Genomic DNA, 24320 nt, shown 5'->3' with positions numbered 1-24320 from the left:
AGAGGCACAACAGAGGACGTATATACCAGAAAAGGACCCATGAAGATTGCCATATATACCAGTATGAGGCACATATATGCCAGGATGTGGAACATGTGTATCAGGATAGGAGAGGTACAGTATATGTCATGATGTGGGGACATTTATGCCAGGATGGGGGAACATATATACCAGGAAGGAGCCCAGAATGGGGGACATGTATACATGGAAGGAGCCCAGGGTGGGGGGCATATATACATGTAATGGGTGAAAATGCTACATAATGAAGGGGGGTGAACACATATGTCTTTATAGGATTTAGAGCGCTACATGGGTCTATACTGACTTACATTTGGGGAGGTGCCCAGGTCCATATTTTGCATCGTGGCCCATCGGACTCTAGTTACGCCACTGCTGCCAGGGAATCTCCTGTGTAAAGTTCTTTTCAGGTCATCCAACAGATTTTCAATTGGATTCAGGTTTGAGCTCTGGCTGGGTCATTCTAAAACTGTGAGTTGTTGTTATGTTGAAAGTTGAAATTGCTCCACAGATGGAGGTTGTGATCACAGGCCAACATCGTGCAGGACGCTTTGCATTTGTCACAGAACACCAGGATCGTTGGTGGGATTGCTGGGACATCTTGTGTGTAACGGGGCCTTAACTCTGCTGCCTCATTATAGTGAACGGATCCCTAGGGGTTTTCATCTGAACTAACACCAAATTGCTCAGAGTTGAGTGCTGGATAATAGTGATCCAAATTGTTATGTAAAATTTTCCCAACATTAGCTTGATCTCAATCCACAAAAAAGCAAGTCCCTAGTCAGGTCAGTCAACTATTAACGGAAATATAGGGCGCTTCCACGATTCTGGCAGTACAAAGGCTCTGGAAAAGCTCAATAGCTCCTCACCCACCAAAAGAAATTAAGCAAATTCTGCACTTCCAAACTCAAATGCCCCCTTCCCTCTGAACCCCACAATGTGCCTAAACCACATTTAGCTTCCACATATTTGGCATTTCTCTAGCAATGACAGCCCGCCTAATTAATAGGTGCGTGTCTCCAGAAGCATGAGCTGGGCACTACAATGCCAGTTTGCAATTTTCACTCAGCAACATCCACTGCTTTTTGTTTCTGGACAACATCCATGGAGTCAAAATAGTCACTACACCTGTAGCTAAATTCCCAAAGGGGTATCATTTTCTAAATGGGGTCACCAGAGGAGGGATTATGCTCTTCTAGCACTTAGGGGCTCTGTATATGGAGTCCACAAAATATTCTAGGAAAATCTGCGCTCCAGGAGGCAAACAGCTCTCCGTCCCTCCTGGGTCTCGCCATATGGCTAAGCAGTACTGTACAGCCACATATGGGGTATTTCTACATTCAATTGTGGGAGAAATTGTGGTGCCATTTTTACTCATTTCCCAGTGTGAAAATGTAAAATCTGGGGCTAAAACTAAATTTTGGTGGTAAAAATGTAATTTTTTTCTTCACTGTCCAAAGGTATAAAATTCAGTGACACACATGAGGTGTCAATATGATTACTGCACCCCCAGATGAATTCATTGAGAGGTGCAGTTTATAAAATGGGGTCACTTACAGGGGGTTCTGCTGTTCTGGCAACTCAGGGGCTCTACCAATGTGACTGGCACCCTCAAACCAGTCCAGCAAAATCTAACCACCAATATGGCACTTCTCTTTTGAGCTATGCACTGTTCCTCAAAAGCAGTTTTCGACCACATATGGGGTATCGCAGGAAAAACTGCACAACAAACTTTGGGGTCCACTTTCGCCTACTATCCTTGCTAAAAAGGAAAAAATTGGAGCTAATACATTTTTGTGGGATTTTTTTTTTTCATTTTCACAGAGAAACATTATACAATTCTGTGAAGCACCTGTGATATCAAGGTGCTCACCACATGTCTATATATATTCTTTGAGGGGGTCTAGTTTCCAAAATGGGGTTACTTGTAGGGAGTTTCCACTGTTTAGGCACATCAAGGCCTCTCCAAACGTGACATGACACACACACAGAGGTAAAAAATATGGAGAGCAAAAAAAGCGCAAATAAGGTCTTAACTGGTTAAAAACATAGGATGTACAAGTGAGGGGTACACTCCTCTTGTTTTGTTGAAACTAAGCAACATGTAAAAATCATGGATCAACTGCTGCAGGACACGGGTCCAAAGACAGAGGAAAATGGTGAAATGGGGTGTACGTGTACAAATCTGCCCTGCTGATAAGGATGAATGGCAGACGATATTCTTCAAAACCCCATTTCAAAACAGGTTTTACAGTCAACGCGTTTCGAGGTCATGCAGAACCTCCTCCTCAGAACAAAACAATTCAACGTTGTAAAATTCTGAGAAGCACCAGGAGATTCAAGGTGCTCACCACACATGTAGATAAGTTCTTTGAGAGGTCTAGTTTCCAAAATGGTGTTTACTCTGGGGGGTTTCCACAATTAGGCACATCAGAGGCTCTTCAAACGAGACATGGCGTCTGCTAATGATTCCAGCACATTTTGCATTCAAAAAGTCAAATGATGCTCCTTCCCCATCAAGCCCTGCCATGCGCCCCCAAACAGTAAGAAGTTTTCCCTCACATATTGCATATCGGAGAATTTGCACAATAAATTAATTGTATGGTGCATTTTCTCCTGTTATCCTAGTGAAAATAAAAAAAGTGGGTCTAAAGTTAAATTTTTGTGAAAAAAGTTAAATGTTCATGTTTTCCTTCCACATTCCATTAATTCCTGTGAAGCACCTGAAGAGTTAATTAACTTCTTGAATGTGGTTTTGAGTACCTTGAGGGGTGCGGTTTTTAGAATGGTGTTAATTTTTGGTATTGTTTGTCATGTAGATCCCCCAAAGTCATATCGAAGAAATGTAACTACTATCATGAAGTGAAATGTCTCGAGAAAACATTATCAGAATCACAGGGATCCGTTGAAGAGTTCTAGAGTTATTACATCAAAGTGACACTGGACAGAATTTAAAAAACTGGCTTGGTCAGGAAGGTGAAAACTGGCGCGGGGCTGAAAGAGTTAAACCTTTCAAGATCTGAGTATAATTATGTCAATGACAAACTTCTAACTCCAGATCAATATTATGTAGTTGCAAAGAAAAATAATTAGAACAACAACTATAGAATCATATCCATACACTCAATCTATGCAACCTCTTACACAACCCAATGCCCAACCACCACATTCCCAATATGTCATTAAGTAACACCTTATAGTGTCATATTATAGAACTAAATATCCAAAGAGCTCAGATGGTAATTTCTACTGAGCAGTGTCAAAATTATATTATATATAGAGGACTATATATAGTGGAATACATTTATTAATTACGGCCAATGGACAATACAGGTATATTCCGTGGAATTCCATGCCATTGTAATTATTTTACTAGGGCAGAAGAGGAATCTAAAAAAAAGCAGTCTGAGGACCCATCAATAAGCTCATCTATAATGTCCAGCAGACAAATTTTAGGGGACAAAATCCTAGGGAATTCAAAGTGTTCAAGAAGAGACAGAAGTAGCTCAGACTTGAATGGAGGAATTTTTAGACCAGACCAAATTGAGTGCAGATTGCTCATTGTTTAGTTACACAGGCAGATCAAAGTAGATGATAAAACAGCTGCCAAATTGTTAAAGGTTTACCAATCAGCGGTCATTTATTGCAACTGGTCAGTCTGGTGAGTGGAGGAATCCTTAGGCTGGATTTACATTTGTTTTTTGCTTTTCATTGTCAACCTGACCACCGCCGCTTGACAATGAAAACACAAATCATTTGGGACTATTCCAAACCTCCTCTACCTTTCAGGGTTATCATGAAAAAATGAACTCTATTTAAAAATGTTGTCTGAATCAACAAATTCTGAACACTCTCCCCCAAGGAATAAAATCCATCTTCCACCCTGTGAAGTCCAGTACATCCACCACCCATTTCCCATAAGCCTTATCTCAAGGTTGACAACAGATGACTGTAGAGAAGAATATACCTGCATGAAAGGTTTAGGTAAATTAGAGGACCCTCAATTTTGAAAAGCTTAGGGAATACTAGCACTAGTTAAAACAGTGTAAGCAATGTATGAGGGAGTTATATGTATAGGAACTTATCGGTATCAGGAAGTCCATATCTAGTTTGGAAATCCTCAAATGTAAGCACTTCAGAGGTATCTGAAAAAATCTGAAAGATGAATTTGACACCTTACCCCACATCAAGTAGGGAGTAGAAGGTGAGGCTTAACCTCTTTACCCCCAAGGGTGGTTTGCACGTTAATGACCGTCCCAATTTTTACAATTCTGACCACTGTCCCTTTATGAGGTCATAACTCTGGAATGCTTCCATGGATCCCGGTGATTCTGACACTCATGACATATTGTACTTCATGTTAGTGGTAAAATTTCATTCATATAACTTGCATTTATTTGTGAAAAAAAACGGAAATTTGGCGAAAATTTTGAAAATTTCGCAGTTTTCCAACTTTGAATTTTTATGCCCTTAAATCACAGAGATATGGCACTTAAAAAACTTAATAATTAACATTTCCCACATGTTTACTTTACATCAGCACAATTTTGGAACCAAATTTTTTTTTTAGGAAGTTATAAGGTTTAAAAGTTGCCCAGCGGTTTCTCATTTTTACAACACCATTTTTTTTTTTTACAGGAAAGATGTATATCTTTGTACCTTGTTAGCCAGTAGATAGAAGAATATTTAGAATTGAGAGTCCTCAGTGGTTGATACCTTTTAATGGCTAACTGAAAAGATGGTAACACATTGCAAGCTTTCGAGACTACTAAGGTCTCTTCATCAGGCCAGACTAATACAACATCTGAAGAATCACATTTATACACAAGACAGCACAGAAAAAATGCAATAGTCAAGTGATGTGAAGCAGAATTGTCATTATGGGAGAGGGATAAACAAATATTGGCGCAGTTCATAGATTAGGACCATGAAAGTTTTATTGCCCTCTCATGGGGTCTAGTTCTGTGTTGTGATGACCCCAGAAGGTCTGAAGAGCAAATTCCTTAATTGATGTAAAAAGACATAAATCCATGCGACTCATTCATTACTGCACTGAATGTGTTGAAAGTTTTCATAAATTTGTACTCCGAGATTCTTCTGTCTCTCTGAGACTTGAAGTTACCATTTAATACAAGTAATTTAATGTCCATCATGCTATGGCCAGGGATACAAAAATGTTTTGCCACAGGTAGATCCATTCTTTTTTCTCTTATTGTGTGACAATGAGAATTCATCCTTGTTCTCAGTTTTTGCCGTCTCTCCCACATACAGACCACCAGTTGGACATTTTTTTTTAGGGACCACATCACATTTGAAGTCACTGAGGGGTCTATATGATAGAAAATACCCAAAAGTGACACCATTCTAAAAAAACTGCACCCCTCAAGGTGCTCAAAACCACATTCAAGAAGTTTATTAACCCTTCAGGTGCTTCACAGAAATTTTTTGAATGTTTAAAAAAAAAAAAATGAACATTTAACTTTTTTTCACAAAAAAATTACTTCAGGTCCAATTTTTTTCTATTTTACCAAGGGTAACAGGAGAAATTGGTCTGCAAAAGTTATTTTGCAATTTGTCCTGAGTACGCTGATATCTGATATGTGGGGGGAACCACAGTTTCGGCGCATGGCAGAGCTCAGAAGGGAAGGAGCGCCTTTTGGCTTTTTCAACGCAAAATTGGCTGAAATTGAGATTGGACGCCATGTCACGTTTGGAGAGCCTCTGATGTGCCTAAACAGTGGAAACCCCCCCACAAGTGACCTCATTCTGGAAACTAGACCCCCCAAGGAACTTATCTAGATATGTGGTGAGAACTTTGAACCCCCAAGGACATCACAGAAGTTTATAACGTACAGCCGTACAATTAAAAAATCATATTTTTTCCAAAACAATTATCTTTTCACCCTCAATTTTTATTTTCCCAAGGGTAACAGGACCCCAAAAGTTATTGTGCAATTTGTCCTGAGTACGCTGATACCCCACATGTGGGGGTAAACCACTATTTGGGCGCATGGCAGAGCTCGGAAGGGAAGCAGCGCCATTTGACTTTTTTGGCTGGAGATGAGATCGAATGCCATATCGCATTTGGAAAGCTCCTGATGTGCCTAAAAAGTCGAAACCCCCCACAAATGACACAATTTTGGAAACTAGACCCTCCTAAGGAACTTATCTAGATGTGTGGTGAGCACTATAACGCCAGGGTGTGAAAATAAAAAAAATTATTTTTTTTCACAAATATGACCTTTTAGTTCCTAATTTTTTTTTATTTTTTTCCCAAGGGTGACAGGAGAAATTGGACCCTAAAAGTTGTTGTCCAATTTGTCCTGAGTACGCTGATATACCATAAGTGGGAGACAACTACTGTATGCACACATGTGTCGGGGCTCGGAAGGGAAGTAGTGACGTTTTGGAATGCAGACTTTGGAAAGCCCCTGATGTGCCTAAACTGTGGAAACCCCCACAAGTGACCCCATTTTGGAAACTAGACCCCCCAAGGAACTTATCTAGATGTGTGGTGAGCACCCCCCAAGTGCTTCAAAGAAATTTATAATGTATAGCCATAAAAATAAAAAAAATCATTTTTTTCCACAAAAATGATATTTTTGCCTCCAATTTTTTATTTTTCCAAGGGTAACAGGAGAAAATGGACCCCAAAAGTTGTTGTGCAATTTGTCCTGAGTAGTTTGATACCCCATATGTATGGGTAAACTACTGTTTGGGCGCATGGCAGAGCTTGGAAGGGAAGGAGCGCCGTTTGACTTTTTCAACGCAGAACTGGCTGGAATTGAGATCAGATGTCATGTTGCGTTTGGAGCCCCTGATGTGCCTAAACAGTGGAAACCCCCCAATTCTAACTACAGCCCTAACCGAAGCCCTAACCCTAACAGGAAAATGGAAATAAATACAATTTTTTAAATTTTATTATTTTTCCATAACTAAGAGGGTGATAAAGGGGGGTTTGATTTACTATATATGGCGGGTTTTTATGTATGGCAGCTGTCATACGCTAAAAGACGCTTTTTATTGTAAAAATAGTTTCTGCATCACCACATTCTGAGAGCTATATTTTTTCCATATTTTGACCCACCGAGTCATGTGAGGTCTTATTTTTTGCGGAACGAGTTGACGTTTTTATTGGCACCATTTTCGGGCATGTGACATTTTTTGATCGCTTTTTATTCCGATTTTTGGGAAGCAGAAAGAAACAAAAACCAGCAATTCATGAAATTCTTTTGGGGGGTGCGTTTACACCGTTCCGCGTGTGGTAAAATTGATAATATTTATATCCGTCTTTTTGATGGCGCGTTATTCCACTTTTTATTTGGCGATATGATAAAGCATTGTTTTTTGCTTTGTTTTTTATGGGGTTCACTAAAGGGGATAACTAGTGGGACATTTTTATAGGCGGGTCGTTACGGACGCGGCGATACTAAATATGTGTACTTTAATGGTTTTTTTAATTAAAAAATGAATTAGGGATTTTTTTTTTTTTTTTTATTTACTTAAAGATTTTTTTTTTTCACATTATTTTATTGTCCCGGGGAGGCCATCACTGTCTCAGTGCCTGCTCTCAGGGAGGGAGGGAGGCCCTCGGAACAGCGCGATCACATCGCGCTGTTCCGAGGGTCCAGAGAAGCACTCAGGGAGCCCCCTCTCTGCCCGATGTTTCCCTGATCCCCCGGTACACTGCGATCATGTTTGATCACAGTGTGCCAGGGGTTAATGTGCAGGGGGCGGTCTGTGACCGCCCCTGACACATAGTGCCAGGTGTCAGCTGTGATAATCAGCGGCGCTCCCCCTGGGGGCGCCGCTGATCGCTTAGACGTACTATCCCGTCCTCAGTCATACGGGCCCAGGTACCGTGGACGGGATAGGACGTCTGATGTCAGAAAAGGGTTAAACCAGATGGGCACCCTAGGTGACAAAAAAATTCAAGCCCCTCAATATATTTTGAGATATGGCTCAAATGCTAGCCATTGACTTAAGGCGTACTTGTCAGCAGGATTTTTCTAAGAAAACTATAAACATTGTCATGTTGCCGCTGTTATACTGATTAAAATTATACCTGGGGTGAAGGAATCCGCCTTGTAGTTCTTGTGTAATCAAGTGTTAGAAGTTTTCAGTTAATGATATGCCCGTGCTCCGGGACTGTACGCAGAGCCTTATCTTCCTGCTCTAGGCCAGAGAAATCAAGAAGAGACCTGCTCACAGGCCGCCAGAAGCACATGGCAGGGCTCAGAAGGGAGGGAGCACAGTTTGACTTTTTGAACACAAAATTAGCTGGAATCAATGGTGGGCGCCATGTCACGTTTTGAGACCCCCCTGGTGTACCTAAACAATGGAACCCCCCAATTCAAACTCCAATCCTAACCCCCAACACACCTCCTAACCTCAACACACACCTAATCCCGAACCTAACCACAACCCTAACACACTAATCCTAATCCCAACCCTAACCATAATTCCAGCCATAACCACAACCATAACCCTAACCTCAACCCTAGGTTTAACCCCAACCTTAACCCAAATGGAAAAAAAATACATTTTTTTATTTTACTATTTTTACCTAAGAGTGTTATAAAGGGGGCTTTGATTTACTATTCTTTTATTTTGATCATTTGATCACTGTGACAGGGTCTACCACAGTAATCAATATGAACCAAAAGGTAAAATTTCCCATTGTTGCCAGGTGCCGGCCGGCAGATCTCGAAGGGTGCACTGCGCATGCGCCCAACATTTTTTTTACCGGAATAAGATGCTGACGACCAGGAGACGGGACTGGGGGATGCAGGAGGGTCCAGGGAGACGTGAGATACCGGGGGGGGGCTAGGGGAATGCCATTTCTCTCTCATCTTATGTGCTAGATCACATCAGAGGAGAGAAAAATTAAATAGGAAATCGGACTTCTTTTTTTTGCGGTCGCCGTTATTCTGTAAATAACAGTGATCGCAACACCGGGATCGGTAAAAACCGACCCGAATCCTGTTCTCCGGGGTCTTGGCTACCCCTGGTAGCCGAGAACCCAGAGAATTTCCGACGCTGGGGGACGCTATACCCTTAATTTCTCAGCACCGTTAAAAAGCGGCACTGAGGAATAAGTACCCTTAACTGCCGCCGTTAAAAGGCATATCGCCTGTCGTTAAGGGGTTAAAATCTGCAGTCTTTTTTAGTTGGTATTTGAGTCTGTCTGGCTTTTTTCCCCCATAAGAATTTATTCTGGATGGAAGAGAGACATTTAAAGTGGCTGGGATTGATACTGGTAGGGTCTTGAAGTGATAGAGAGAATCCTAGGAAGGATATTAATTTTGATTATTTCAATTACATTTAGGAGAGAAGATTAGCTAAAAAGTCTTTAAAAAAAGCATTAAATGTGTGAATATACGCATGTAATATAATGTGAGTGTATTAATATACTCATCTACCCCTGCTCTCTTGGAGATTCAGGGCCTTTCTGCTCTGCTTCTCAGTGACGTCACCGCAATTGAGACTAGCCGACTCACTCTATGCTCTAAACATTAGATGGAAGTTTCTTTTACAATGAAAGTCTATGAAGACTGACATTCCAAAGGTTTACCTTATAAAAGCCACTTCCAGGTCATGCATGATTCAGAGGGTGTTCAAAAGGGTGACATCATTGAGAAGAGAACAGCGCTGGATACTGGAAAGAGCAGTGATAGATGAGTATATTAATACACACACTATATTTCATGCATACAGTGGGGCAAAAAAGTATTTAGTCAGTCAGCAATAGTGCAAGTTCCACCACTTAAAAAGATGAGAGGCATCTGTAATTTACATCATAGGTAGACCTCAACTATGGGAGACAAACTGAGAAAAAAAATCCAGAAAATCACATTGTCTGTTTTTTTTCATTTTATTTGCATATTATGGTGGAAAATAAGTATTTGGTCAGAAACAAGCAATCAAGATTTCTGGCTCTCACAGACCTGTAACTTCTTCTTTAAGAGTCTCCTCTTTCCTCCACTCATTACCTGTAGTAATGGCACCTGTTTAAACTTGTTATCAGTATAAAAAGACACCTGTGCACACCCTCAAACAGTCTGACTCCAAACTCCACTATGGTGAAGACCAAAGAGCTGTCAAAGGACACCAGAAACAAAATTGTAGCCCTGCACCAGGCTGGGAAGACTGAATCTGCAATAGCCAACCAGCTTGGAGTGAAGAAATCAACTGTGGGAGCAATAATTAGAAAATGGAAGACATACAAGATCACTGATAATCTCCCTCGATCTGGTGCTCCACGCAAAATCCCACCCCGTGGGGTCAGAATGATCACAAAAACGGTGAGCAAAAATCCCAGAACCACGCGGGGGGGACCTAGTGAATGAACTGCAGAGAGCTGGGACCAATGTAACAAGGCCTACCATAAGTAACACACTACGCCACCATGGACTCAGATCCTGCAGTGCCAGATGTGTCCCACTGCTTAAGCCTGTACATGTCCGGGCCCGTCTGAAGTTTGCTAGAGAGCATTTGGATGATCCAGAGGAGTTTTGGGAGAATGTCCTATGGTCTGATGAAACCAAACTGGAACTGTTTGGTAGAAACACAACTTGTCGTGTTTGGAGGAAAAAGAATACTGAGTTGCATCCATCAAACACCATACCTACTGTAAAGCATGGTGGTGGAAACATCATGCTTTGGGGCTGTTTCTCTGCAAAGGGGCCAGGACGACTGATCTGGGTACATGAAAGAATGAATGGGGCCATGTATCGTGAGATTTTGAGTGCAAACCTCCTTCCATCAGCAAGGGCATTGAAGATGAAACGTGGCTGGATCTTTCAACATGACAATGATCCACAGCACACCGCCAGGGCAACAAAGGAGTGGCTTCGTAAGAAGCATTTCAAGGTCCTGGAGTGGCCTAGCCAGTCTCCAGATCTCAACCCTATAGAAAACCTTTGGAGGGAGTTGAAAGTCCGTGTTGCCAAGCGAAAAGCCAAAAACATCACTGCTCTAGAGGAGATCTGCATGGAGGAATGGGCCAACATACCAACAACAGTGTGTGGCAACCTTGTGAAGACTTACAGAAAACGTTTGACCTCTGTCATTGCCAACAAAGTATTGAGATGAAATTTTGTTTCTGACCAAATACTTATTTTCCACCATAATATGCAAATAAAATGAAAAAAAAACAGACAATGTGATTTTCTGGATTTTTTTTTCTCAGTTTGTCTCCCATAGTTGAGGTCTACCTATGATGTAAATTACAGACGCCTCTCATCTTTTTAAGTGGTGAAACTTGCACTATTGCTGACTGACTAAATACTTTTTTGCCCCACTGTATATACGCTTATTTATTTAAAAGATATATATGGGAATGCTTCTTTAAGTTTTTTGGAAGGTGAATACCCGGATACTCATAGAAAAGGGAACCCATTTAAAGATAAAAGAGCTCTTAAGGGTGTGGGATAGGGTTTTTGGAAGGCTTATGATTAGGGCTGCTGAGTTTAAGAAATGGAGTTTAAAATTGGAGATGTGGGAGTATGAGCGAAATTCGCTTATCAAGTTAAGTGAACAGATAGATTGCCAATGAAGAGAATAAGGGACAGTAAAGGGCAACTTTGATGCATGCAATTTTTGATTCCACTATCCCCTAATAAGCCAAAGTCCAAGTGAACTGTGTCCTAAGAGCTTGTGTACAGTGAAGAAATCCATTTTAACATTTTTGGCTTTAAACCAATAGACTAGAGTGTCTTTTCTACAAAGGCTCAGCTGACTTGAACAAAGGATTTTACAGCATCAGTCAAAATAAGAATTAGCAGCATTTTTGTCAGTTTTATTTTATGAAATAGGTTACATAGCAACCATTTCACGCTCCTTTAGAAACTTCTTTCAATTGCTGCGCAACATGATCCGTACAAAATATTAAAACAATCAGAATACTTTAATTCACTAGTCTGAACATAGGGAAGGGAGCAGAAAGGCTCAAGAAGGGAAAATCCCACACACAGGCTGTTGGAGAACAGCGCAACGATGTTGCAGAGCAGCAGTTAAAAAGGAGCTTATAAATGGGCATGAATTGGGGATTAAAACGGCACTGCCGCAAAGTGCTTGTAAAAGAAGAAGGTGAGATAAGATAAGGAAGTATATCACAAAAACTAATAAACTTGCAATGCTTGGAAGACAAAAAAAGTTTAGCTACTTAACTGCTTTTGTAGCGTTGGATTTACAGTTTCACCTGAGCAGCACAAAGGGGACAAAACATCGGCATTTTTATACACATATAGACATGTTAAGCTTAAGTGTGGATACAAATTTCAGTATTAGATTTTTCTTTATATTGACTTCCACAATGTTCTATAGCCTAATGTTTTTTTGACAAGCAAAAAGACCTAGAACTTAACTGTTGTGCATTTCATTTATATAATTGTAACCCTGCCTAACACTCATTTATAAAAAATAAAAATGTAATGCAATAGGTGGATTGTGACAAGTAATATGCGTAGGGAGAATCTGAGTGTTTTCATGGGATTTCACTATTGTGCTAAAATGTGGAAGACGGACATTTTATGCAACATTAATTTGGGCTAAGACCATAGAACATTTCAATATGCCCCATTATCATTTGTAGAACCCCTTGGGAGAGATGGTGACGCAAATGCTAAGGAAAAGGAATAGAAGATTACCAATTACTTGATCTGAGACATACATCTACATTAAGAAGCAAGCAATGACAACACTGTTAATAGTCTCTCTAGCAAAGACTGGGTCCTAAGAACAAACAGCTTAAATGCAAAGTTATACTATTCAAAAGCAAACATTTCTAAACATAACACATTTATAAGCAGACAAAACGTTTTGAAATAATACATAAGGCAAGTGCTATCGTCATAAGCAAAAAGGCACATACTGGAGAAAAATAGGAAATGTGTTAATGCATTTCATTTCCATAAGCAAAACATAGCAAAAGAAAAGAAAGGATAAAAGGAATTTGGGACTGCTTTACAAAAGGAGGACACTCAGGAGATATGAATCACAAAAATGTAAGTGATCTGGTGACCCTTTGTTCTGTGGTCCGATTCCCTCCATGTTCAGCTATAGCTTGGTCACAGTTCCTAAGTACTGAAAGTCTATTTACCTACTTACATTGGCTTCTTTTCTTATGGTGTGTGGCTATCATCTGTGTTTTATTGCTCATTGTCTCTGTCCAATTACATTCTGAGTGATGCTATATAACAGTGGTGTGACAAAGTGTTTGCCCCTCTCCTGATTTCCTATTCTTTTGTTTGCCCCCCTCCTTAAAACATAAATTTACTGTGATTTATCACATCTTTGGGACGCTGAGTTCAAATTCCCTAGCAACACCCAGGCCTGATTACTGCCACACCTGTTCACAATCAAGAAATCGCTTAAATAGGACCTGCCTGACAAAGTGAAGTAGACCAAGAGATCCTCAAAAGATAGACATTATGCCGCAATCCAAAGAAATTCAAGAACAAATGAGAAACTAAGTAATTGAGATCTATCACTCTGGAAAAGATTATAAAAGCCATTTCTAAAGCTTTGGGACTACAGCAAACCACAGTGAGAGCCATTATCCACAAATGTCGAAAATATGGAACAGTGGTGTTCCTCCACAGGGGTGGCTGGCCGACCAAAATTGCCCTAAGAGCACAGCGATGAGTCATCCAAGTGGTAACAAAAGACCCCACAACAACATCCAAAGAACTGAAGGCCTCAACTGCCTCAGTTAAGTGTTATGAGCTCATTTTCTGCTCCACCAGTTGAGAGTTCCCCTTCCGTTCTCCCTCTGGTGGTGACAGGAGGTAGTGAGGTTGGTTTAAGTGGTAGTGATCTGCCACCTGGTGAGGAAGATAATGATTGGATCTCTGGAGTATCAGACTGGATATAAGACAGCCGACGCCCTATTCTGGTGCTGGTGATTCAGTCTGCTTCTCAGGTCTAGGACTCAGCTCTGTTCCACTCTTCTCAACATAAGTTTGTTTTTTGCTAATGTTCACACTTGCTCTTGTTGGTCTTTTCAGTTTTTTGTGTGGTCAGCCAGCCCGGCTGGGCTGTGCTGAATTTCCACTCTTATTTGCCAAATTGCCTTTTTTTGTCCCTTATTAGATTGGCCTCTTTTTGCTCTGTCTCAGAATATTTCAGAGTGCTGATATAGTGGGAGAAGTCTAGTGACTTCAGGGTTAATTTTGCTATTAGTTGTCTTGGACATTTTGTAGGGTTTTTTGGCAGTCTGCAGACAGTGTCTTTCCTTTCCTGTCCTTTCTAGTTAGTTTGGCCCCATCGTTTGCTCAGCTTATTTTCCTGCCTTTGTTTGTGTTTTCATCTTTTTTCACCGTCAATACATGTGGGGGGCTGTCCCTCCTTTGGGGTCTGCTCTGGGGCAGTTAGTTTTCTTCTTTTCCTGCTTTAGGCTTATTTAGTTGTCCGGTTGTGACGAGGCGTCTAGGACCACCGTAGGAACGCTCCACGACTGCTGCTAGTTGCGTGTTAGGATCAGGGGTCTGCAGTCTGCATAGTTTCCAACCTCTTTGGTTTTCTGAGACTTAGCTGGTGTTTTTTTATTTCCTCCTCGGCTACCCGTTCATAACAGTTAAGGTCAGTGTTCATGATGCCACCATAAGAAAGACACTGGGCAAAAATGGCCTGCATGGCAGAGTTCCAAGATGAAAACCACTGCTATGCAATAAGAACATAAAGGTTCATCTCGGTTTTGCCAGAAAACATCTTGACGAACCCCAAGCCTTTTGCGAGAATACTCTGTGGACTGACGAGACAAAAGATAAATGTTTTGGAACGTGTATGTCCCATTACATTTGGCGTGGAAGATGTTCAGAAAAGGAACATCTTACCAACAGTAAAATATGGTGGTAGTAGTGTGATGGTCTAGGGTGGTTTTGCTGCTACAGGACCTGGAAGACTTTCAGTGACAAATGAAACCATGAACTCTGCTGTGTACCAAAAAATCCAGAAGAAGAATGTCCGACCATGTGTTTGTGACCTCAAGTTGAAGCGCACTTGGGTTATATCGCAGGACAATGATCCAAACACACCAGCAAGTCCACCTCTGGCTTAAGAAAAGCAAATTTAAGACTTTGGAGAGGCCTAGTCAAAGTCCAGACACCTAACAATGTGGCTGAATTACAACAATTCTGCAAAGATGAGTGGGCCAAAATTTCTCCAGATCATTGTAAAAGACTCATTGCTGTCATTGCAAATGCTTGATTGTAGTTGCTGCTAGAGGTGGCCCAACCAGTTATTAGGTTTAGGGGCAATCACATTTTCACACAGGGCCCTTAATAATAAAGACCTTAATTTAAAAACTGCATTTTGTGTTTAGCTCGGTTATCTTTATCTAATACTAGTAAAATGCCCGTGGCTTCGCTTGCAGAAAATATGTTGAATTGTTGGTTATGGTACCTAAAGTAAAATTTTCAGTGTCACCCTGAAATTGACATTTTCAGAGTGTTACAGTAAAAAAAATTTTCCCGCTTTAAATTTTTATTTATTTATTTTACTAATTTGTCGTAACATTGATGTGAACTGCAGTCATTTTCACAACGTTTATCCTTTTGTTCAGATGTTTCCATATTCCTTGCTTCAGCCTGTCTTATCCGATTCTTGTGAAGACGACATCCCCGTTGCTCTGATGTCTCAGCTGCCTTACATTTAGCCTGTCTCATCTGTTTCTTTTCAAGCCACGAGTCACGTTGTTCACTTGTCTCAGCTCTTTGACACAATTTTGCTTTCTTAGCTTTTGGATGAACTTGCCCAATAGATGGTCGTTTTTTGGGCAGCATTTTAACCCCTTCACCCCCAAGGGTGGTTTGCACGTTCATGACCGGGCCAATTTTTACAATTCTGACCACTGTACCTTTATGAGGTCATAACTCTGGAACGCTTCCATGGATCCCGGTGATTCTGACATTGTTTTCTCGTGACATATTGTACTTCATGTTAGTGGTAAAATTTCATTCAAATAACTTGCGTTTATTTGTGAGAAAAACGGAAATTTGGCGAAAATTTTGAAAATTTCGCAATTTTCCAACTTTGAATTTTTTTGCCCTTAAATCACAGAGATACGGCACACAAAAAACTTGATAACTAACATTTTCCACATGTTTACTTTACATCAGCACAATTTTGGAACCAAAATTTTTTTTTGTTAGGAAGTTATAAGGGTTAAAAGTTGACCAGCGATTTCTCATTTTTACAACACCATTTTATTTTTAGGACCACATCACATTTGAAGCCACTTTGAGGGGTCTATATGATAGAAAATACCCAAAAGTGACACCATTCTAAAAACTGCACCCCTTAAGGTGCTCAAAACCACATTCAAGAAGTTTATTAACCCTTTAGGTGCGTCACAGGAATTTTTTTGAATATTTAAAAAAAAAATGAACATCTAACTTTTTTTCATAAAAAAAATACTTCAGGTTCAATTTTTTTTATTTTACCAAGGGTAACAGGAGAAATTGAACTGCAAAAGTTATTGTGCAATTTGTCCTGAGTACGCAGATACCTGATATGTGGGGGGGAACGACTGTTTCGGCGCATGGCAGAGCTCAGAATGGAAGGAGCGCCGTTTGACTTTTTCAATGCAAAATTGGCTGGAATTCAGATTGGACGCCATGTCACGTTTGGAGAGTCCCTGATGTACCTAAACAGTGGAAACCCCCTACAAGTGACCCCATTTTGGAAACTAGACCCCCCAGGGAACTTATCTAGATATGTGGTGAGAACTTTGAACCCACAAGGGCTTTACAGTAGTTTATAACGTACAGCGGTACAATTAAAAAATCATATTTTTTCCACAAAAATGATCTTTTCACCCCAATTTTTATTTTCCCAAGGGTAACAGGACCCTAAAAGTTATTGTGCAATTTGTCCTGAGTACGCTGATACCCCACATGTGGGGGTAAACCACTATTTGGGCGCATGGCAGAGCTCGGAAGGGAAGCAGCGCCATTTGACGTTTTTGGCTGGAATTGAGATCGGACACCATGTCGCGTTTGGAAAACTCCTGATGTACCAAAACAGTGGAAACCCCCCACAAATGACACCATTTTGGAAACTAGACCCCCTAAGGAACTTATCTAGATGTGTGGTGAGAACTTTGAACCCCCATGGGCTTCACAGAAGTTTATAACATAAAGCCATACAATTAAAAAAAATCATATTTTTTCCACAAAAATGATCTTTTCACCCTCAATTCTTATTTTTCCAAGGGTAACAGGACCCTAAAAGTTATTGTGCAATTTGTCCTGAGTACGCTGATACCCCACATGTGGGGGTAAACCACTATTTGGGCGCATGGCAGAGCTCGGAAGGGAAGCAGCGCCATTTGACGTTTTTGGCTGGAATTGAGATCGGACACTATGTCGCGTTTGGAAAACTCCTGATGTACCAAAACAGTGGAACCCCCCCACAAATGACACCATTTTGGAAACTAGACCCCCTAAGGAACTTATCTAGATGTGTTGTGAGCACTTTGACCCCCCCAGTGCTTCACAGAAGTTTACAACGCCCGGGCGTGAAAATAAAAAATTCGTATTTTTTCCACAAACATGATCAATTAGTCCCCAATTTTTTTATTTTCCCAAGGGTAACAGGAGAAATTGAACCCCAAAAGTTGTTGTCCAATTTGTCCTGAGTACGCTGACACCCCATATGTGGGATAAAACTACTGTATGGACACACGTCAGGGCTCGGAAGGGAAGTAGTAACGTTTTGGAATGCAGACTTTGATGGAATGGTCTGCGGGTGTCATGTTGCCTTTGGAGAGCCCCTAATGTACCTAAACAGTGGAAACCCCCACAAGTGACCCCATTTTGGAAACGAGACCCCCTAAGGAACTTATCTAGATGTGTGGTGAGCGCTTTGAACCCCCAAGGGCTTCACAGAAGTTTATAATGCCCGGGCATGAAAATAAAAAAAATCGTATTTTTTTCCACAAACATGATCAATTAGTCCCCAATTTTTTCATTTTCCCAAGGGTAACAGGAGAAATTGGACCCCAAAAGTTGTTGTCCAATTTGTCCTGAGTACGCTGACACCCCATATGTGGGAGAAAACTACTGTATGGACACACGTCGGGGCTCGGAAGGGAAGCAGTGACGTTTTGGAATGCAGACTTTGATGGAATGGTCTGCGGGTGTCATGTGCGTTTGGAGAGCCCCTGATGTACCTAAACTATTGAAACTCCCCACAAGTGACCCCATTTTGGACACTAGACCCCCCACGGAACTTATCTAGATGTGTGGTGAGCACTTTGAACCCCCAAGTGCTTCACAGAAGTTTATAACACTCAGACATGAAAATAAAAAAATCATTTTTTTCCACAAAAATGATATTTTTGCCCCCAATTTTTTATTTTCCTAAGGGTAACAGGAGAAATTGGACCCCAAAGATTGTTTTGCAATTTGTCCTGAGTAGGCTGATACCCTACATGTGGGGGTAAAACACTGTTTGGGCGCATAGCAGAGCTTGGAAGGGAAGGAGCACCATTTGACTTTTTCAACTCAGAATTGGCTGGAATTGAGATCAGACGCCATGTTGCATTTGGAGAGCCCCTGATGTGCCCAAACAGTGGAAACCCCCAATTCTAACTCCAACCCGAACCCCAACACGCCCCTAACCCTAGCCCTAACCCTAGCCCTAACCCTAGCCCTAACCCTACCCCAACACACCCCTAGCCCTAACCCTAACCCTAATGGAAAAATGGAAATAAATACATTTTTTTAATTTTATTATTTTTCCCTAACTAAGGGGGTGATAACGGGGGGTTTGATTTACTATTTATGGCGGTTTTTATGTTTGGCGGCTGTCGCACGCTAAAAGACGCTTTTTATTGTAAAAATAGTTTTTGCATCACCACATATTGAGAGCTATAATTTTTCCGTATTTTGACCCACCGAGTCATGTGAGGTCTTATTTTTTGCGGGACGAGTTGACGTTTTTATTGGTACCATTTTCGGGCACGTGGAATTTTTTGATCGCTTTTTATTCCGATTTTTGGGACGCAGAATGAACAAAAACCAGCGTTTCATGAATTTCTTTTGGGGGGGTGCGTTTACACCGTTCCGCGTGCGGTAAAATTGATGAAGCGGTTTTATTCTTCGGGTCAGTACGGTTACAGCGATACCTCATTTAGGTCGTTTTTTTATGTTTTTGTCGTTTTATGCAATGAAAACTATTTTATATAAAAAATAATTATTTTTGCATCACTTTATTCAGCGAGCTATAACTTTTTTATTTTTTCGCTGATGATGCTGTGTGGTGGCTCGTTTTTTGCGGGACAAGATGACGTTTTCAGCGGTACCATGGATATTTATATGCGTCTTTTTGATCGCGCGTTATTACACTTTTTGTTTGGCGGTATGATAATCATTATTTTTTGCTTCGTTTTTTATTTTTATTTTTTAAGGGGTTCCCTAAAGGGGTTAACTAATGGGACAGTTTTATAGGGCGGGTTGTTACGGACGCGGCGATACCTAATATGTGTACTTTTATTGTTTTTTTTTTTATTATTTCCAAAAAATGGATTTATTGGGGGAATATTTTTTTTTTTTTTCTAATATATTTGGCGATTTTTTTTTAATTATTTTTACACTTTTTTTTATTTATTTTTTTAACTTTATTAAATAGTCCCAGGTGGGACATCACTGTCCTGTGACAGATCGCTGATCTGTCACATCACAGATGACTGTGACAGATCAGCAATCTGTCAAAGGCATTGAAGAAGACTTCCTCATGCCTGCGCTTTGCAGGCACTGAGGAAGCCAGCTTCCTCAGGCCCCCGAAGGCCCCCGTCGCCATCTTGGATTCGGGGGCCTGGAGGAAAGGAGCCCCCCGCAGCAGCGCTGCACATTGCGCTGCCGTGGGGGGCTCAGGGAAGCACGGAGGGAGCCCCCTCCCTGCCGATGCTTCCCTTTAACCCCCGGTACACCGCGATCGTGTTTGATCGCGGTGTGCAAGGGGTTAACGTGTCGGGGGTGGTCCGTGACCGCCCCTGACACATTGTGCCGGGTGTCAGCTGTGATAATCAGCTGACACCCGGCCGCGATCAGCGGCGCTCACCACGTGGGCGCCGCTGATCGCGGTAGACGTACTATCCCGTCCACAGTCATACGGGCCCGGGTACCGTGGACGGGATAGTACGTCGGATGTCAGGAAGGGGTTAAAAAACAGTCCTTACTATTATGACCCTTTAGTATTCACCTGACACTGATAAGAGATGTAATAGGATGAAGAGTAAATACAGAGCTGCCCTCACACAGTATTACTATGACCTGAAGGAGCTCACATCTCAGTAATGAAAACTGCCTCACAGGCAGACTTGTCTAGTTGCCCATAGCAAAAAATCAGAGCTCAGCTTTCACTTTACTTCAGCAGCTTCAGTGATGTAAGCTCCCTGTAAAGTAAGCAATAATGACAATCTTACTATGAGGCATTTTTCGCCTGACCAATATTGCTGCTCAGTAATGTTCGTCCGTGTGCGTAGGGTGCATCCGAGTAAGTTTGCATGCGTGTGTGGTCCTTGCATGTGTGGTGTGCATGTGGTATTTATGGGGTGTTGTTGTGGTATTTGTGGGGTGGTGTTTGTGTTGTGTTTGTCTAGAGTGGTCTGGTGTTTGTGTGGTGTGTCGTGGCATTTGTGTGGTGTTGTGCTTGTGGGTTGGTGTATGTGTGCTGACTTTGTGATGTTTGGGAAATGTCTGTGTGTTGTGTGTGGTGGTGCAGCCCCTTTAGCAGCAACTCTTTGGCACGGTCACTAGAATCCATCCCCGTCAGTCACAACTGTTGTTTTCCCCTCAGCACTTTTACTTTCACCTTCACATTTCCATTATATGTATAGGGCCTAAATTAGGGGGCCCCAATCCCATTACGGGGGGACACTAGCGAGATTTAACGTGCGCAGTATTCTGCTCCTGTGGGTGAAGAGGGGGCTTGCCAAATTTCACCCAAATCGGACGAGAACTGTGGATTTGTATAGAGCGGGTTACTACAGATTTCACATTTCCCCATTATATGTATAGGGCCTAAATTCTGGGGCCACAATCTCATGACGGGGGGACGCTAGCGAGATATAACGTGCGCAGTATTCTACTCAGGTGGGTGGAGAGGGGGCATGCCAAATTTCACACAAATCGGCCGAAACTGTGGATTTGTATAGAGCGGGGTACTACAGATTTTGAGTTTTATATATATAGATTTAAATTTGTTTGGTGATCTGAAACATTTAAGTGTGACAAACATGCAAAAGAATAGGAAATCAGTAGTAGTGCTTGCTGGTTATATTCATTCCTGGTAGATTCTTCTAATTGGTATCAGCCCTGCTCCCAATGATTACCTGTTGGACAGAGACCAGGCTGAACATAGCAGTTTCTTTTGGATTCAGCCTCACTGCTGTAGTTTATGCTGGTTGCAGCTGTTTTGCGTGTTTCCTTTATTCCTTAGGGAATTGCTACGCTAGCAATACATGGAGCGGTTAAGGACATTCAGGGTAAACCGCTATTGGGTGGGGGTGCCTTTGCGTTATCTTAGAGCGCCAACTTCCGCAGTCAGATAGGGATAGGCCAGGTTCAGAGTAGGGTTTTTACCAGTCTGAACAGGGATCTGTCAGGTTTAGGAGTCTCCCTGGACTGTACCTATGCAGTCACAAGAGTAAATCTGTATAGTCCCAGATAAGTGAAAACTAATAAAAATGTTGATAAAGTTTATTACCATTTAGATGAGGATACACCAATCAGATGGGTTAATTTTGCACTTAAAATGCTTAGATTTTTTCACTGCCAAAGAAATACACAAAAGCAACAATTAAACAACCTTTAAAAGGTACAAAAAGACTGAATATTAAAGGAGTTGTCTGGCCTTAAGGTACAAGTCTGCAGTCTATGTAATTGCAGACTTGTAAATTCTCACAGTGCATGCAGGTGTACATCTGAAAGAGTGCTTATTTTGGATTTTTACAAACATTAAGATTGGGGCTACATGAGGACTTTGACCCTGACAACTATCAAGTGACCAAAGTTCACTAGGCCTTATAGCTACATCAAAGCAGAATACAAGTGCATGCAGTGTGACCCCCGCCTTGAGGTCGCAATGTGATACCATGCACTTATATTGCGCTGCAATGTAGCAGCAACACCAAGAAAACTTTGGTCTCGCGATAGGCGTCACAGCCAAAGTTGCCATGTAGTCCCGGCCTAAGACAGAATCAATAAAATCTGAAACTTCAGAACATATGGCTAAAATGCAAGCCAATGCAAAAAATGGATACAAGGTTAAAATCTAGCACAGTAGCAGGTCTTGGAGATCGCCGACAGCTGCTATTGCGCAGGCGCGGGCGACACCATCTTGGTGGAGGACATTTTTTTTTTTTCTCCAACAAGATGGCGCTGCTGGCGCCTACGCAACAGCAGCTATCGGATCTCTATAGTTGCTACAGCCCAGGCGCCATTTTCAAAATGACTTTGTTTTTTTTTTCTCGCTCAAGTAAATCTGCAAAAGGGATTAAGTTAAACCACAGAGAGGGAGGAAGAGTATAAACTGCCACCAGAGAGTATAGTCCTTTAAAAATTCAATTGTATTAAATAAACCTCTAAAAAATTGAATATAAATTGAAACACTGCTGGACACCAACACATCAACAAACAGGGACATATGTTACCAATACAGTGAAGAATATAAAGAAATATCCAAAAATCAGATAAGTTAACAATTTAATGTGCAACCAAATGCAAAAAATAAATTTAGCAGCAAATTTTGCCAGAAAGTGCAAAAGAGTAACTTCAAAATCAATTGATACAAGAGATAAAAATGATATCAAATAGACAAAATAAATCTGATTTAACGATGCTAATGGAGCAAACCAAAAAAGAGCTACCTGAGTGGATAAGGGGACCAATAGAAATTAAAGCTATGCAAGTGCATGAACAAATGTGTCCAGGATGTAGCTAAAGCACCTGAATGGTTAATAAACGTCTTGAATGTAGTTTAAAGCACCTTGAGGGGTGCAGTTTTTGGAATGGTGTCACTTTTGGGTATTTTATGTCATGTAGGCCCCTCAAAGTCACTTCAAATGTGAGGTGGTCACTAAAAAAATGGGTTTGTAATTTTTCTTGAAAAAAATGAGAAATCAACTTTTAACCCTTCTAACTTCCTAACAAAAAAAAATGATGTTTCAAAAATTGTGCTGATGTAAAGTAGACATGTGGGAAATGTTATTAACCATTTGTGTGACATACTGTAACTCTCTGGTTTAAGGGTATAAAAATAAAAATTGAAAAAAAGTTTAAAAATTGCAACATTTTTTCCAGAATTTCCAATTTTTTTCACAAATAAATGCAAGTCATATCAAACAAATTTTATAACCATCATGAAGTACAATATGTCATGGAAAAAACTTTCTCAGAATCAGTGGGATCCGTTGAAGCGTTCCAGAGTTTTTACCACAGAAAGTGACACTGGTCAAAATTGTAAAATTTGGGCTGGTCATGAAGGTGAAAACAGGCTTGGGTTGTAAAGGGTACAAGGTGTAAAAGGGAACTTGCGCCAGGTTCTCTTGGTCCAGTCCTATGGGCATCTGTGGTCTTGATCCAGCACCTCTGCTCTTTTTTACGATTCCCGTCCTTCTTCATGTGAATTATATGCCCTATGTCAGCCACACAGAGTCCTCCATTGTGTCTCCTGCGTAGACTTACTTCTCTCTGCCATGCTGAGGGCAGTGCAAAGTACTGTAGAGCGCATTCGCGGGGAAATGCAATAAGCGCGGATAACCCGTAGGTTAAAACCGGTACATGTGCACTACAGTACTTTGCACTGTCCTCTGCAGGGCAAAGAGAAGTCTGCGCAGGAGCGAGATGGAGGATGCTGTGTGGATGATGTAGGAGGAGTCATCCACACGAAGCAAGAAGAATGACGGCGATCGCAAGAAGAGATGCCAGATCAAGACCAGAGATGACCATCAGATCAGACTGCGCTGTCTGTAAGTTTATAAAAAGCTCTTTTGTGTGCCTTGGAGAGCGGATTGGGGACAAAGGGATATAAAGACCCCCAGAGACACAATGTAAGTCTTGGTCTGCACTAATATGCTGGGGCTCATTCACATGTCAGCTTTTCCCATACAAATGCTTTCTATGTTTTCAAAGATAGCACTCGTACCTATGACAGTCTATGGTGCTGTTCAAATGTTTGTGAATTTTTGTGGTCCGTGGGGACATGGCCGATAGTGATCAAACTCAGCAATGAAAGTCTATGGGTCTGTGAGAAAAATCGGACAACAATTGGATGCCATCAGTTGTCTGATCGAT

At 41.3% G+C, this 24320-nt stretch overlaps 1 protein-coding gene across 4 annotated transcripts in view; it reads right to left on the bottom strand.

Moving 5' to 3' along the window:
- The window catches only part of UBE3D (ubiquitin protein ligase E3D), a 273046-nt gene that overhangs the window by 67075 nt on the left and 181651 nt on the right, over positions 1 to 24320 (bottom strand). Inside the window, exon 10 of one of the 4 annotated variants that reach the window (XM_073589672.1) lies at positions 12190 to 12220. The exons of the other annotated variants lie outside the window; for them this stretch is intronic. Within the exon in view, the coding sequence (XP_073445773.1) occupies positions 12209 to 12220 (12 nt within the window). The 3' untranslated portion in view covers positions 12190 to 12208. The remainder of the gene's footprint in view (positions 1 to 12189; positions 12221 to 24320) is intronic. 4 annotated transcript variants of the gene reach the window in all.

Source organism: Dendrobates tinctorius, unplaced genomic scaffold, assembly GCF_039654945.1.
Source record: "Dendrobates tinctorius isolate UK_male_01 unplaced genomic scaffold, ASM3965494v1 ptg000111l, whole genome shotgun sequence".
NCBI classification, from domain to species: domain Eukaryota; kingdom Metazoa; phylum Chordata; class Amphibia; order Anura; family Dendrobatidae; genus Dendrobates; species Dendrobates tinctorius.
The sequence above is the reverse complement of the archived record's forward strand: the minus strand, read 5'-3'. Positions and strand labels throughout refer to the sequence as shown.